At 33.4% G+C, this 16,289-nt stretch overlaps 1 protein-coding gene across 10 annotated transcripts; it reads right to left on the minus strand.

The window, feature by feature from the left end:
* Positions 1–7,192: 7,192 nt before the first annotated feature.
* On the minus strand, positions 7,193–15,366 carry LOC122291673 (copper-transporting ATPase HMA4-like). 10 transcript variants are annotated; one of them, XM_043099526.1, is made up of 9 exons: positions 15,059–15,366; positions 14,058–14,341; positions 12,658–13,403; positions 12,044–12,515; positions 11,783–11,950; positions 10,087–10,341; positions 9,327–9,449; positions 8,579–9,064; positions 7,193–7,871 (listed from the first exon to the last, which is right to left on the minus strand). In XM_043099526.1, the coding sequence occupies exons 2-9, from the start codon at positions 14,313–14,315 to the stop codon at positions 7,449–7,451; spliced, it is 2,931 nt and encodes a 976-aa protein (XP_042955460.1). In that variant the 5' UTR covers positions 14,316–14,341; positions 15,059–15,366; the 3' UTR covers positions 7,193–7,448. The 10 variants fall into 10 exon arrangements, with proteins under 10 accessions (XP_042955460.1, XP_042955459.1, XP_042955457.1 ...); XM_043099525.1 differs by having other exon boundaries at positions 14,058–14,347; XM_043099523.1 differs by having other exon boundaries at positions 14,058–14,404; positions 15,059–15,365.
* Positions 15,367–16,289: the final 923 nt, after the last annotated feature.

Genomic DNA, 16,289 nt, shown 5'->3' on the forward strand with positions numbered 1-16,289 from the left:
GTTCACCCATCATGCTCATCTCAAATTCTTCCTGCATAGTCTTAGCAAAAACTTGACACATATTTTCATTAGTAGCACCGAATATTATATCATCAACATAAATCTGAATCAAAAGAATATCATCATTTTCATATTTAATGAAAAGAGTTGTGTCGATTTTTCCTCTTGAAAAACCTTTTTCAATCAAGAAACCACTGAGTCTCTCGTACCAAGCTCTAGGAGCTTGTTTAAGTCCATATAGTGCTTTTGTGAGTTTGAAAACATGATTTGGGGAAATATGATTTTCAAAACCTGGAGGTTGCTCAACATATACCTCTTCATTTATAAAACCATTTAAGAAAGCACTTTTAACATTCATTTGAAAAAGTTTGAAATCTTTATAACAAGCATATGCAAGTAGCATTCGAATAACTTCTAATCTTGCGACAGGTGCATATGTCTCATCATAATCGATTCCTTCTTCTTGATTAAAACCTTGGGCTACAAGTCGAGCCTTATTTCTAGTAATGACTCCAGACTCATCTTTCTTGTTTCTAAAAACCCATTTTGTTCCAATAATAGTATAATTTTTGGGTCTAGGAACAAGTGTCCAAACATCATTTCTTTCAAATTGATTCAACTCTTCTTGCATAGCTAGAATCCAAGATTCATCAAGAAGTGCGTCATCAATATTTTTGGGTTCAATTTGAGATAGAAAAGCAGTATGATTACAAATATTTCTAAGAGATGATCGAGTACTTACACCTTGTGAAGGTTCTCCCAAAATTTGTTCCACTGGATGATCTTTCACAAATTTCCACTATTTGGTTGCATCTTGTATTAAATTTTGATGATCTTTCCTGATGGCTCCATGTTGAACTTCCTCTATTGCTTTCTCTTTGTTGAGATTGAGACTTTCTGTGTTATTTATACCTTCTGTTTCTTCATCAATAGATTTCTTGGAGAGTGGAGAATTAGATTCATCAAATACTACATGCATAGATTCTTGTACAGTTAAAGTCTTTTTGTTGAATACTCTATAAGCTTTACTATTAGTAGAATACCCGAGAAAAATACCTTCATCAGATTTTGCATCAAACTTGCCTAAATTATCTCTGTCATTCAAAATAAAACATTTGCATCCAAATACATGAAAGTAACCAATGTTGGGCTTTTTCTCATTCCAAAGCTCATAGGGGGTTTTATCTAATTTAGACCTTAACATAACTCTATTTATAACATAACATGCAGTACTTACCGCTTCGGCCCAAAAATAACTAGGCAAGTTGTTCTCATTGAGCATTGTTCTTGCCATCTCTTGAAGAGATCTATTTTTCCTCTCTACTACCCCATTTTGTTGAGGAGTTCGAGGAGCAGAAAAATTATGAATAAAACCGTTTTCATCACAAAATGTTTCAATATTTTTATTAACAAACTCTTTTCCCCTATCACTTCGGATACTTGAAATAGTATAGCCCTTTTCATTTTGAATTCTCTTGCATAACTTGGTAAAGGCATTATGTGCCTCATCTTTATGAGCAAGAAAGATGACCCAAGTATATCTAGAGAAATCATCAACAATAACAAATGCATAATATTTTCCTCCTAGACTTGCAATTCTATTTGGTCCAAAAAGATCCATGTGTATCAGTTGCAATGGTCTAGTAGTGGAAATATGTTTCTTAGTTTTAAAAGAAGTTTTTGTTTGTTTACCAAATTGACATGCATCACAAATTTTGTCTTTAAGAAAATATGTTTTTGGTAAACCTCTCACAAGATCATTTTTTGAAAGTTTGGAAATAAGTTCCATGTTGGCATGACCTAATCTTCTATGCCATAACCAACTAGTTTCATTTTGAGCTGACAAGCAAATAGCATCTTGTGAGGTAATTTCTTCAAAATCAATTGTATAAACATTATTGTTTCTAAAAGCAATAAAACAAATATTACAATCATGATCATTTAAAATAATGCATTTATCCATTTTAAAAGTAACTGTAAATCCTTTATCACATAATTGACTTATGCTCAAAAGATTATGTTTTAAACCTTCAACAAGTAGAACATCTTCAATTATGAGAGAAGATTCATTACCAATTTTACCTATTCCCACGATCTTCCCTTTCGAGTTGTCTCCAAATGTCACGTGTCCTTCTTCTTTAGATCTAAGATCAAAGAACTTAGTCTTGTCTCCCGTCATGTGTCTTGAACATCCACTATCTAAAAACCACTTATTTTTGCTTGTGGATGACTTCATGCATACCTATAAAAACAATTAAAATGATTTTTTTTGGTACCCAAGTTCTTTGGGTCCTTTATTTATTAGTATTAGAAGAAACAAGATTTTTAGGTACCCATATGGCCCTAATAGTCATTGTATGATTTCTTCTAATAGGACAAGTATGATAATTATGACCATTTCTATTACAAAAATTACAAATAGCATGTGACATATATGAAAATCTTGAATGATTATAATAATATCCTTTTTTGACAAAATTATTTTTATGAAAAGAATTTTGAATATTAGTCTTTGAGGTAGAATGATTATTAAAGAAATTTTTATAAGGTTTGTATTTTTGTTTTGGCATATATCCCAAACCTGCCTTGTCAAAAACACATCTTTGACTACCAAGAAGTTTTTCAAAATTTCTTTTTCCATTCGTAAAGTTTTCAACAATATTTTCTAAATCGGTTTTCTTCTTATTCAATTCAAGATTTTCATCTTTCAAAATGATACTTTCTTTTCTTAAAATTTCAATTTCGTTTGTTAAAGAAGAATTTTTCTTTTTCAAAACAGTATACTTGATACCCAACTTTTCAAATTCCTCATAAATCTCTTCTAAAACATTTTGCAATTCTTCATATGAAGGATTTTCAATATTATCAAGATTTGTTACCTCAATGTCATCTTTAGCCATAAGACAAAGATTTGCTGATTCTTCATTGCATGCTTCACTATCTGAGCTACTTGAATCATCATCCCATGTAGCTTTCATTGCTTTCTTGCCCTTGTTTCGATCTTTCTTTAGCAGAGGACAATCTGGCTTGATATGCCCAGGTTTATTGCATTTATAACAAATTAAAGTGTCGTTTTTACCTGCATCTTTCTTGGAAAACTTTTTGAAAGATTTCCTCGGAGGAGTTCTATTTTTCTTCAAGAACCTCTGAATTCTTCTTGTTATCATCGCAACTTCTTCATCTTTATCGTCATTTTCCTCATCTTCATCACTTTCACTTTCATGAGGAACAACTTTAAGTGCTAAGCTCTTCTTTGGCTTTCCTTCTTCTTCTCCTCTTTTCAATGTGTACTCATGGGTGATAAGTGACCCGATGAGTTCATTGACTTCGAGCTTCTTGAGGTCTCTAGCTTCAAGAATCGCTGTAACTTTTGATTCCCAACGTTTTGGTAAAGAGTTGAGAATTTTTCTTACTATCTCCACCTTGGAATAAACTTTGCCAAGAGCTGTCAAGCTGTTTATGATGTTAGTAAAACGAGTGTGCATACTAGAAATAGATTCATCATCATTCATCTTAAACATTTCATATTCATGAGTAAGAATATAAATTTTTGATTCCTTGACTTGCGAAGTTCCTTCATAAGTTACTTCCAAGTTATCCCAAATTTCCTTTGCCGTAGCGCAATTCATTATTCTATTAAACTCATTTCCATTAAGAGCATTATATAATAAATTCATAGCAGTTAAATTTAAAGTATAAAGTCTATCGTCTTCACGATCAAACTCTTCTTCTTCCTTTTTGACCTTTACTCCACCAACCACTTTTGTTGGAATATAAGGTCCATTTACAATACATTTCCATATTTCTCTACCTTGAGCTTGAAGAAATATTCTCATTCTAACTTTCCAGAATGAGTAATTATCTCCACAAAAGAGTGGAGGCCGACTACTAGATTGACCTTCACCAAATGAAGCTGCAATGTTAGCCATAAGATCTTAACTCAAAAGATAGTTAATCTTATAATAGAGCTCTTAGCTCTGATACCAATTGTTGCCCAGATGACTAACACAAGAGGGGGGGTGAATTGAGTTGTATTAAAAAAAAAATAACAATTATAAATCAAATATATAATATAAAATATAAACAAAATATGAAATAACAATAAATATAAAGAGTAAGGGTAAGAGAGAAGCAAACTTAGTATGTTAACGAGGTTCGGCCCCACTGCCTACGTCCTTGCCTCAAGCTACCCCTTGAGGATTCCCAAATTCACTATTCAACCTCCTTCAGGTGGAGATAGAAACCTATTACACCTTTGAACAACACCGCTACAAAGGATCCGTGTAGAACACCCTCTACACTTGCAATCACCTTACACGTGGTGATTCAACTATTCCCCGTGTAGAATACTTTCTACACACACAAGGGTTATACACACCCTTTTTCTGATACAAAAGCTGATAGTGGGTAGGTTATCAGAAAACACTCCTCAACGAGTGAAATAAGAACAATACAGCGCAAACTATATCTCTCAAAATGAACAAGGATTAAGGCTCAATGTTTAGAGAAGAGAGAATGAAAGCTTTGAATGAATGTTGTATACTCTTGGTGTTGTAAATGTGAAGCTCTCAAATGATCTATTTATAGGCATATGAGACTTCATATTCAAATTTAAAAAGATTCACATGTCAAAGACAACATCATTCACTTTTTCAAAAAATTCAAATAAAAGGTTATTCTTTTTCAATTGTCAAAGACAACATCATTCACTTTTTCAAAGAATTCAAATAAAAGGTTCTTCTTTCTCAATTGTCAAAGACAACATCATTCACTTTTTCAAAAAAAATCAAACCTAATCTTTTACTTTTGGCATATGACAAAATGAGCACACTTTCATTTTCAAAAAATTCAAACCTAATCTTTTACTTTTTGTATAAGTCTAAAAAAGCATCAATCACTTTTGAAAATATTCAAATAAAACATGCACATGCAAAAGATGACAATCAATCATCTTTAATATTTTCAAAGTTCAACTCTTTAATCAAGGCATGCACATGCAAAAGATGACAATCAATCATCTTTAATATTTTCAAAGTTCAACCCTTTAATCAAGGCATGCACATGCAAAAGATGACAATCAATCATCTTTCAAAATTTTCAAATTTAATTTTCAAAAAAAATTCATGCACATGTGGAAAATGTATTTTAATGCTTTATGATAAAATATTAATTTTGAGCATTAATCCTAATTTCGAATTTTGAAGAGATTTACAACATTACTCTATAATTTTAATGTGAACTTGTTCCCTTCTTGCTCATGCTTGTTTCCTTGATGTGCTTGACTCCATTGTGTAGACAACTTGAGCTTGAGACTTCTTTATTCTTTGAATTCATTTGTTATCATCAAAATCTATGTGTAAATATATAATTACACAAAACTTGAAATCTTGGGTTCAACACATCTAATTGTTTAGTTTTTTTAGTATGAACCAATGCATCAAAACAACTGATTCTCCAATGAATAAGATCAATATGTACAAGAAATAAAAAATAAATAAATAAAATTGCTAAGTAGTACTAAACCATCCATCAAAAATTCAGTATCCAATAGATATTGAATAGTGTAAATTATTATTTTTACATATTTTTTAATCATTTTAGATGTTTTTAAAAAAGTAATGAAATATATAAAATTAATATAAAATGTTTTCTTAACTATTAAATAAAAATAAAAAAATAAAAGAAAAAACACAATTCAGTAGAAAAATTGGGTAGAAAAATTAGAATAGTATATCTTCTCTTTGGATTGTCGGTTGTCGTTGACTCGTTACAGTCGACAGAAGTAAATAAAATGACAAGGAGACAAAACTGGCCATTTAATGCTGATTCGTTTTGCTTTGTTTTGTATTTCTTTTTTTTTTTCTTTTTCTTTTTCGTTTGTCATATAGAAATAATGATTATTTTCTTTGATTTAATATTATTATTATTTTAAAATTTAAAAAAATTAAGAAAATGTCGAATTATTTATTATATTTTATATAAAAATTTAAAAAAATTATAATGATGATATAAAAATTTTGAATTTGAAATAAAAATTTTATGATGCCAAACCGAACCTTAATTTTTTACTTATTATGTATTTTAATTTTTTTGATTTATTTTTTATTTAATGATTAAATAAATAATTATTAGTGACATTGTATATATTTTTTTTGTTCTTAAAAATTAAGGATGTTAAAAAAATCTTTACAAAAAAAATAATAAAAAAAAAAAAAAAGAAATCCTTAGAAAGTAGAAACCCTCCTAGTGGTATTGGTATCTATTTTGTTTGTTTTTTTCTTTTAGGCCCAGTTTAGATATTGAAAATATTTCATCTCATCTCATATTATTATTATAATTTTTTTAAATTTTTATACAAAATTTAATAAACAATTCAACTTTTTAAAATCTTAAAATAATAATAATATTAAAAAGTAATATTTTAACAATATTTTATTTAACTTTCATCTCAACTAATATCTAAAAGCAACTTAATTTTCTTCTATCATTATTTTCCGCCTTTCCAATCCACACAATTTTTAATATTTTACAAAAATTTCACACCCAGGTGCCTCCCATTCCCCAAATCTTTCTTAATGTTTTTCATTTTTCATTTTCCTTTTAGTAGCTAATAACTTTTTTTTTTCAATTTTTTATAAATGATATTTCCAATCATAAAATGCACAATCATTACACACTCTTTTTAAAATAAGGGAATACTCTTTTTAAAATAAGTGAGTAGATATGAAATCTACATGAAAAATTTAATTTTTTAATAATAAACCCTACTCTTTTCAAACTAATTGGACGACACTTGCACAGCCTATGACTACATCTGGCATTAGTGTTAAAATAATCAATTCCCAAACACTGTCTAGCATCCTTAGCTTTTTGTATACTTGGAGAATATTGTTTCAATTTTGTGAGAGGAGGTCCAGAGGAAAACGACTTGCTTTTAAAATTGAACATTGATTATTTATTCTTATAGTCCAACTAGATTTTTTATTTTTAACAAGTAAATAACCATAGAAAATAGGTCATAAGCTTACCTTTTGATCAACATAAACTACATAAACTGATACTCCGTGAACTTGATTACCACTAACATAATTCATTGTAACATACCTTGACTCCTAAATAACTATATATATATATATATATATAGAGAGAGAGAGAGAGAGAGAGAGAGAGAGAGAGAGAGAGAGAGTTCAAATCAGCAAACTACCAAAATATAACTAATCTGTTGTCTGGAAAATGCAGCGGTCTTTCGGTGCCCATTCTCACCCTCCACAACATACTAAGTTAAGGAGCAATTTCAAGAGATTAGCCCACCTACTGGAAGAAATGCATAATATGGTGGGAAGAATAAATAGGACCTTATGCTTTTCTATTTACAAGTCCAGTTCATATCCAATGTTCCAGAAGTAAAGCTAAACTTTCAGGCTGAAAAATAGCAAAAATGTCAATTTTCATGCAGACTTGGCATAGTGAGATTCCCCTTGAGTGTTCTGAAAATGTAAAGGCTTCTTATAAGACTGCAACAATAGAGAAGAACAAACCACACTAATGGATGAAGCAGCCATGCAAGCACCCGCAAGCCAAGGTGGCAACCGAATTCCAGTGAAGGGGAATAAGATTCCAGCAGCAACTGGCATGCCAAGGATGTTGTAGCCAAGGGCCCAAACATAGTTGACCCGGATGCGAGACATTGTCTTTCTGGAGAGATCAATAGCCGTAGCTACATCTTCCAAGTTGCTCTTGATGAGAACTATATCAGCAGCTTCTATGGCCACATCAGTGCCAGCACCAATTGCCATGCCAACATCAGCAGCAACTAAGGCTGGCGAGTCATTTATTCCATCCCCAACCATTGCCACATTCATTCCTTTCATCTGCATCCAATTCCAGTTCGACATGTCCAACAAGGTCACATTAGCATCACCTTTCAAGAAAGTGACCAACTAGGCATGGGTAGGTTAGTAAGATCAGTCCAAACATGAGAGGCATTAATTCAAACCAAATCCCCTCACTTTTTTAATCATCTCGCAGAAATTTACCAAACCTCTATGAACCACAGTAATTAAACTTTGGCTGATGGGGTTTACTAATCCATAATGAATGTTATCATGCCTCAACTCAAAATCATGAAAAAAAAAAAAAAAAACCCCCTTCTTTAACCCTCTTCTTGGAAAGCGTATGGTGATATACTTCGAGAGAGTTCACACAGTCAGACAGCCTTAACTCTCTGCTTTCAAAATTAATTTATATACACTATCAAATTATGAAAATTCTTGTGTGGGTTAAATAAGTAATTAACTGGATAAAAACCAAAAACCATATTGGTAAAAAAAACTTCAGGCAACAGGATCAATTATGCAAACGTTGAGGTAAAATTGCTAACTGTCATTGACCCTGATCAACTCAGTCTCTTTTCATTTTGGGACAGCTATCTCTTCTCATGTCCCGGCCATTAATTCACTATTAGGCCTTAGATCTCTACCATCTTGTAACCTTACCTACTCCTAAATGCCTCATCGAGAACAGAATTTCAAAAGAGACATACATTCACATATCACACCAAGGCATCAACTAAACTCACCTGTAATTCTTTGATCTTATCAGCTTTTCCCATTGGATCTATCTCAGCGAAAACCTTATCAATTCCAACCTCCTTTGCAATGGCAGTTGCTGTAGCCCGGTTATCACCAGTCACCATGATGCTTGATATGCCCATTGAGCGGAGGAAAGAAATGACACACCTAGCCTCTGGCTTCACTGGATCAGTTACAGCAAAAGCTCCAGCAACCTTTCCATCGATGGCAACTAATACACATGTTCGAGCAAGTTGTTCATTTTTCAAAATATAATCCTCAACCTCAGGACCAACTGGAATGCTACAAGCCTGCATCAGCCTTTTGTTCCCAACTAAAACCGTTGCTTCACCAACTTTTACACTAACTCCAGCTCCAGTATGCACCTCAAAGTCCTTGACCTCTGTGACATGTTCAGTGTAAGAGCCATTCTTTAGGCGCAACCTGTTGGCATGTTCCATCACAGCCTTTGCAAGAGGGTGTTCACTATTCGCCTAGACATTTGTTGGAAATTAGTCATGAAATTAGCTCATACTTTATACACATCTTAGTAAAGCAGGTATCATAGTGGCTGTGCTGTCATGCCAACATGGAATTTACCACAAAAATTATGTCAGGGGTTGTTCCGGACAATCAGAAACATCGCACATCCTTCCAACATTATTTAAGAAATCCTAGAACTAGACAGCTTTCAAAAATGCGTACCAACCGAAATTTCTTTCACACAAGAACAGCATCCAAGCTATAAACACTAACCTCTGCAGCAGTAGCCATATCGCATAAGTCCTCCATTGAATAACTGGAAAATAGAACATCACTAACTACTTCTGGTTTTCCAAGTGTCAGTGTCCCTGTTTTATCAAAGACAACTAATTTCACCTGCAGGCAAAATTGGAAAATGAGTCAAGTTAAATAATCCTTTCAACTGCAAAGCGACAAATGACAATGAGATTATTTTTCTTTTTTTGGATAAATAAAACCTAGATGAATTCAAACTGGCAATACTTGGGTTTCATTAATAACGTCACAAGAAATAAACACAAGGGCGAAAGCAATATGTTTAAATGAGATTCTCCATCTAGCTGAATTTGAAAGATGATAATCAGGTGATGGTAGACTAGTGCTAATAATATTTTTCTACATATCACATGAAAAAAAGTGCATACACCCCGCTATTTTCTGTAGCAAAATCCCACTATAAGACATAGAAGTCAACCATTTCCATCAGTTGAAATGTAGAAACTGCATTGTCAATGGAAACTATTTACTTCAGAGAAAAATGAAATTTTAGATGACAATCCACACAAAAGATAGAGAAAACACTACCCCACGCTCTGCAAAATAATGAAATTGTATCAAATATGATATACTAATTAAGATATGTTTCAACAGACTACAAGGGAAAAGGAACATGAACAATAGCTGTTTTTGAACAGTGTAAGTATATTCACACAATATAAATAAAATCAAAGTGTTTGTCCACAAAAATAGCTGTTTTTGAACAGTGTCACCTTACCTTGTGTGCCTTTTCAAGTGCATTCCCGCCCTTGATAAGCACACCTTGTGAAGCACCCTTCCCCGTGGCAACCATTACAGCTGTAGGGGTTGCTAGTCCCAAAGCACAAGGACAAGCAACCACCAGTACTGAAATACCAAACTGCAAAGCAAGCTCGAACTTATTAATTGCTTGTGGCATCCAATGTTCGGGGTAAAGACGAGCTTGTCCAGCAATAAACCATCCCAGCCACGTCATAAATGCAGCAACAACAACCTGAAATAGGCAGAACCAACAATATCATATTTCCTTCAACAGTTGTCATAGAACATACTTCTGTAACAGCAGTACAGTAACCTAAGAAATGCCTTGATATTTCCTCTATTAGACATTTGCTATCCATCAAAGATCAAATTAATGGTAGAAAAGGTTTAAAAATAAAATTAAATAAAAAAATAGGATTTACAAAAAGAAGTTCGGATCAATCTCATAATAAAAGTTGTAAAAAAACCCCAATGCAAAAAGTTACAGAGAACCAATGGAATTATTCTGCCCAGCAGGCAGCAACCATCAAGAACAAATCATCATAGATGATTAATTTCCAAGCTGTGTGAGAACAAAGTGCCAGATCATATAGCATATGGAGCTCCACTTTCCTTGGTAGGCATCCATAAGCTCATCCTCCTAAATCCAATCATTTGCCTATGTTGGGATTGAAGTTTTAAAAAATCCTTTTAAAAAGATTAAACATAGGCAAAAAAAATCCTTTTGCCTATGTTTCGAAAATCCAAACATCTAATCAGTTGCCTGTGTTTCACAAAAAAAAAAAACCTCTCACAAAAAAAACTTATCCAAACACAATTCTACCAACCCACTTTCACAAACTCCAATACAAAATGCATCTCAAAAAATGTTATCCAGATAACTTCTCGTTTTACCTACCTTCACAAAATCAAATACCAAAAACTTCCCAAAAAGTTTTTCAAAAATTCTCTAAAGTTGAAGAAATTTTCGCTTGCTAAACATGCCCTTAGTGCTTTCCTTTTATGCCTCTCAGCAAAAACATGTGTCTGTAGTTCTGGTTTAAACTAGTAAATCCATTAAATAGAATGGAAAAGACAGAAGTAAAAGAAGCAGAATAGAAATGGGGTAATCTGCAGCTAACCATCAAACCAAGAATTTGTTTCCATAAAGAGAAAACTATCTCTTGTTGATAGCAGAGTGAATGCCACTATAGAGGTCTACCGTGGATTCAAATCAAATCATGACACCCATACACACAAGCCAATGATAATCTTATTCATGAACCAACCGCAAGCTTCAAATTACTTAATTTGGATCCATTTCCCTAGTACAAACCTTTCTCATCTTCCCAATGTGTGTGTGTGTGTGTTTTGGCAGGGGAACCAACCGCAAGCTTCAAATATTTAATTTGGATCCATTTCCCAAGTACAAACCTTTCTCATCGTCCCAATGTGTGTGTGTGTTTTGCCAGGGCAAGCGTGGGTTCAAGATATTTTTTTTGTATAGTAAAATCAATTTTGTTGAAAGGAAACATAGGCGTGGCCCAAGTACACAGGAGATATACAATGAGAACACTTAATTACAAGTTAAGGACTAGAAATGGATACAAGAAAGTCATGAAAACTATTCCCGTTGAGAACAATTACAGAGGCCCATAAATACAAGTTTCAAGATTTTAGGACCATTGACTCACCATAGGAACAAAAAACTTGGATATTTTGTCAGCCAGTTTCTGTACAGGTGCTCTGGCAAGCTGAGCAGCTTCAACAAGTTGAACAATTTGGGAAAGTGCAGTCTCTGATCCAACATGAGTGGCCTTAACGAGTATGCATCCATTCTCGTTCATAGTCCCACAAATAACCTATTTTTGGCATTAGAAACAGAAATCATTCTCAATTCAGGTTATCCTTATTAAATATCACTCAGCAGAATGTAAGAGCCAAAGATGTAGAACCTTGTCACCAGGTCGTTTAGCAATAGGTATTGCCTCTCCTGTGATCATACTCTCATTGACATGGCTTTGACCATTGATCACTGTGCCATCAACGGGAACTTTTGCCCCAGGAACAATCTTAATTATGTCATTTTTTTGTAACAATTGAGTGCTAACTTCCATCTCTGAAACAAAATTTCCATCACTATCTACTGCTAATAGATGAGCAGTTTCAGGAGCAAGTTCAGTCAATTTCGATAAAGCATCTGATGTCTTTCCTTTAGCCAGAACTTCCAGATATTTCCCCAAGAGTATAAAGGATATCAACATGGCACTGGTCTCAAAAAAGTCTTGCCCTTCAAATTTGTTAGAAGTCAATGCTTTTATCACTACATAAACAGAGTAAAAATAAGCAGCATTGGTGCCTAGAGCAACCAGAACATCCATGTTAGCAGACAATCGTCTCAGCGAATGATATGATCCCACATAAAACCTGGCAAGGAGATACAAACCCAAATATTACTTTCACAATATTATTAGCATATTTATGCTACTCAGAGACAGATTCTCAAGTTAAAAATACAGAGCTTGAAACAATTGCAAGGACCAATATTAAAGGAATACGCATTGAGTACCTTCGACCAACGATGAATTGTACTGGTGTACAAAAGATCCACCTTAGAAGCATACCGACAGAGAGCATGTTGTGAATCTTGCAGTCTAGCCAGTTCCCATAAGGAGGAAGCATTGGTAGCACCATGGAGAAGATGAACACTGGAACTGAAAACAGGGCACTCAAGAGAAACTGGTTTCTATACCTCAGAATTTCCTGCAGCTGCTCAGTTTCCCTTCGTCTCAGAGCAACATACAAGTGTGCATTGTAGGATTTTGAGCCACGACCAGCCTCTTGGATGCAACTTATAATAGATCTTGGACCAGTAAGGTCTGGGTTATAAGAAACACTTACCTTTCTTTCTCCCAAGTCCATTTCAACACCAGTCACACCTACAGCCGACTCAAGAGATGACCGAACGATAATCGCATCTTCATCTGAATTAACTCCTTCAACTGTCAGATGTACTTTATTTAAATCATTCCCAGAGCTGATGAGATCAGCTCCAAAGCCAGCATCTTCTATTGCTTCGATGATGTGGTAAGTATCAGTAACATTTGGATCAAAGTGGACCTTTGCTTCTTCAAGAGCTAGCCCGACCACTGCCGTTTTCACTCCATCAGCCATTAGAAGGGCACGTTCAACAGACTCAGAGCAGCTGGTGCACATCATTCCTTTAATCTTGAGTCGGCATACTGCTATATCTTGTTCTGGAAATTCATAAACTGGGAAGCCTGCGTCTTCTATGGTTTCCTTAATTTCTTTTGCCTAAAATAAAGGCATATTGCCATGTTTCCAGTTACCAAGAATATATAGAAAATTCACATTTCGAATTATAAACAGCCAGATATGAACCATAATGCATTCTGCTATATTATGAAATTTGGAGATGACTATCAAATGAGCTTAATATAGTTTTTTCCAGTACAAATCAAAAACTTTCCGGAATGTATCTTTTGTTTAAATTGTTTATGATGACAATATCTAGGGTTCACATCCACACAAATACCATCACAAGTACACCCATGCTTATAAATGTCCAGATACACAAACACTGAGAAACAGTTGTAATATTCAACACCCTGCATTGCAATATTTCTAGTTATCCTATCTTTTCCATAAACCTCAGCAGCCAAGTGGAAAAAATATATCCTCTCTTTAATACAAAAAGGAGGAACAAAATCTAAATTTCTGGTCACAAAAATATAAATATGTGTGGGAAATTTATAAAATAACAAAATCGTGCTCATCTACCATCTATCTTCTGCATCACAAAGGTCAAGAGAATTATAAGAATGCAAAGATTGACGTTTCAATTGAAAATAAATTTGCCACAACAAATAACGAAATGAGCTGTGAAATTTATATGCTTAGTTTCTAAAAGCAGACTTTTTTATAGGTAACTTCTCAAAGCACACTTACATTGATAAGCTCAGGTATGTAAGTAATTACGGCCTCGCCTTGAAGGGGTGAAACCATGGCATTCTCAACCCCATTAAGCTTTCCCAGCACAGACTCTATAGAAGTTGCACATGACGCACACTTGATATCCCCTATCCTGAACTTAGCCGTCCTATGCTTCCTCTCCCTCTTGTTATTTGTTTCAGATATAGTAATTGCAACACTGTCTGACGGCTGCAATAGAGGCGCTTTGAGATCATCCCGCCCATTAACGTCCATAACTAAAATCCAAGAGTTCAAGCTCACTGCTCCTAAATAAGAGGTGAAAAAGAAAACAACGTCAAGCACTCCATATTTTGCATTACGACCTACAAACCAACTCAAACACAAAGTTTTCAGGCGTTAACAATGCAAACACAGCCCATGCTGCACTGGGTCATAATTACGAAGTTCAGATATTTCACCCATTTTAATATATTGTGGCTCATAATTTTCAGCGATTTGAACCATAATTCTAGAATTTTTTTTCCAGGCTACATCATCGACGCATCGTGAACAATACAAACCGTTTTCTCTTCTTGCCTTTATAGTTATCTGGAATTTCTTATTCTTGTAAAGTTGACTTTGTACAAATCTTTTATCTTCTAATCTTTAAAGTTATCTTGAATTTCTTGCTCTTGTAAAGTTGACTTTGTAAAACAAAAAACAAACAAACAAGGAACTTTTCCATTCCAATACGATCAGACTTACTAAACCGCAAAAACTTTGAAAAAACTCGTATGTTGACTAACACTTCAGAAATGAAACGATAAGCAAATTTCTACTGCCAAAAAAAAAAAAAAAGACCGCCCATAAGAATATCGAACGCCTAAATAAACAAGCGAGACAGTAATTCGACCAAGAGTATACGAAATCAAAACGTTTCAAGTAATCCCGATACTGATCAGAGCACCATCTTCCATTTCCCACAAAAATGAACGTTTCAAAGTAAGGAAGACAAACCAAATAAGTAAAACTACAACCTGCTATGAAAGAAACGCAAACCAAACAACACAGAGATATATAGGAGTACGCTCTGTGTGAATTCGCTTTCGATGGCACGGGCCAGTGGACCAAGGGGGAAAAAGGGGTTAAGTTTTGCGCTCGAAAAGGGAAAAAGTTTGGGGCTTTTGTTTCAGAGATGGAAACGGACGTGGTGGGGGCGAGAAGAGAAGGGAAGAGAAATTTTAGGGTTTTTTTTTCCGATAATTGTTATGGCTGGCGAAGAGAGAGGTCAAGGTCAGGTCAGGTCAGGTAACCGCATAGAAAGAAAGTGCGCCAGAAAGTTCTGTGCGCGTGATACTGCGAGGCTTTGTCCTTTTATATGCTTTGCTGCCCTTTTGAAATTTTGAATCTTGCAACGTCTTTGTACTATCCCACCATCTCGAGGATGATGCGATTTCTTCTCTCTCTTTTCCTTTTTCTTTTTTTTTTTTTTAAAGGTAAAATGGATTAAGGAGATTAAAAAATACTAACATAATGAAAAAAATAATAGTAAAAAATATCATTAAAAAAATTTTTTTTTTTAAGACTAGGGTATGAAAATATATTGTCTCTAATATATAGCAGACAACCATTAACATATAGTGCCCAAGATGACTTCATTTCATTTTTAAAAACTTTATTTCATGCTTAAAAAAAAAATTTATTTACAGTAAATTTTACTTATTTTTTACATACTCTATTAATGTGATTAATTATATCTTTTTTTATTTATAAAATAATTATTTTGACCAATCACATAAATAAAATACACAAAAAATACGCATAAGTGATTATATATAGCAGAACTCTATAATTTTAAGAAAGATCGTGCTACATGAACCAGTGAATTAATTGAAGAAATCAACCGATAAGTATAAATCTACTTTTTTATTTTTTTCTTCTATTTTAATAATTTCTTAAAGACTTTTAAAAAAAATAAAAAATATCAATTCACTAATATTCACTTCTTTAACTATTAAGAAAAAAATAAAAAATTCAATCGGCCACTTTTATCAATTCAATTAGCATTTTCATTTCAAGTATATAATTTCTTCTTATCTCTTTAAAAACTTAAGATATTGACATTATATATAAAGATAATTCTATCAAACTACTAAATACAAAATTATCAAGTTTATACAAATCAATCCGAACTTTATACGAGTTGAAATGATTAATAATCTATCATAATTTAGTATTTACAAACAACTCATTTAATAAATGAATCAA

This window comes from Carya illinoinensis, chromosome 13 (genome assembly GCF_018687715.1).
Source record: "Carya illinoinensis cultivar Pawnee chromosome 13, C.illinoinensisPawnee_v1, whole genome shotgun sequence".
Taxonomy (NCBI): Eukaryota; Viridiplantae; Streptophyta; class Magnoliopsida; order Fagales; family Juglandaceae; genus Carya; species Carya illinoinensis.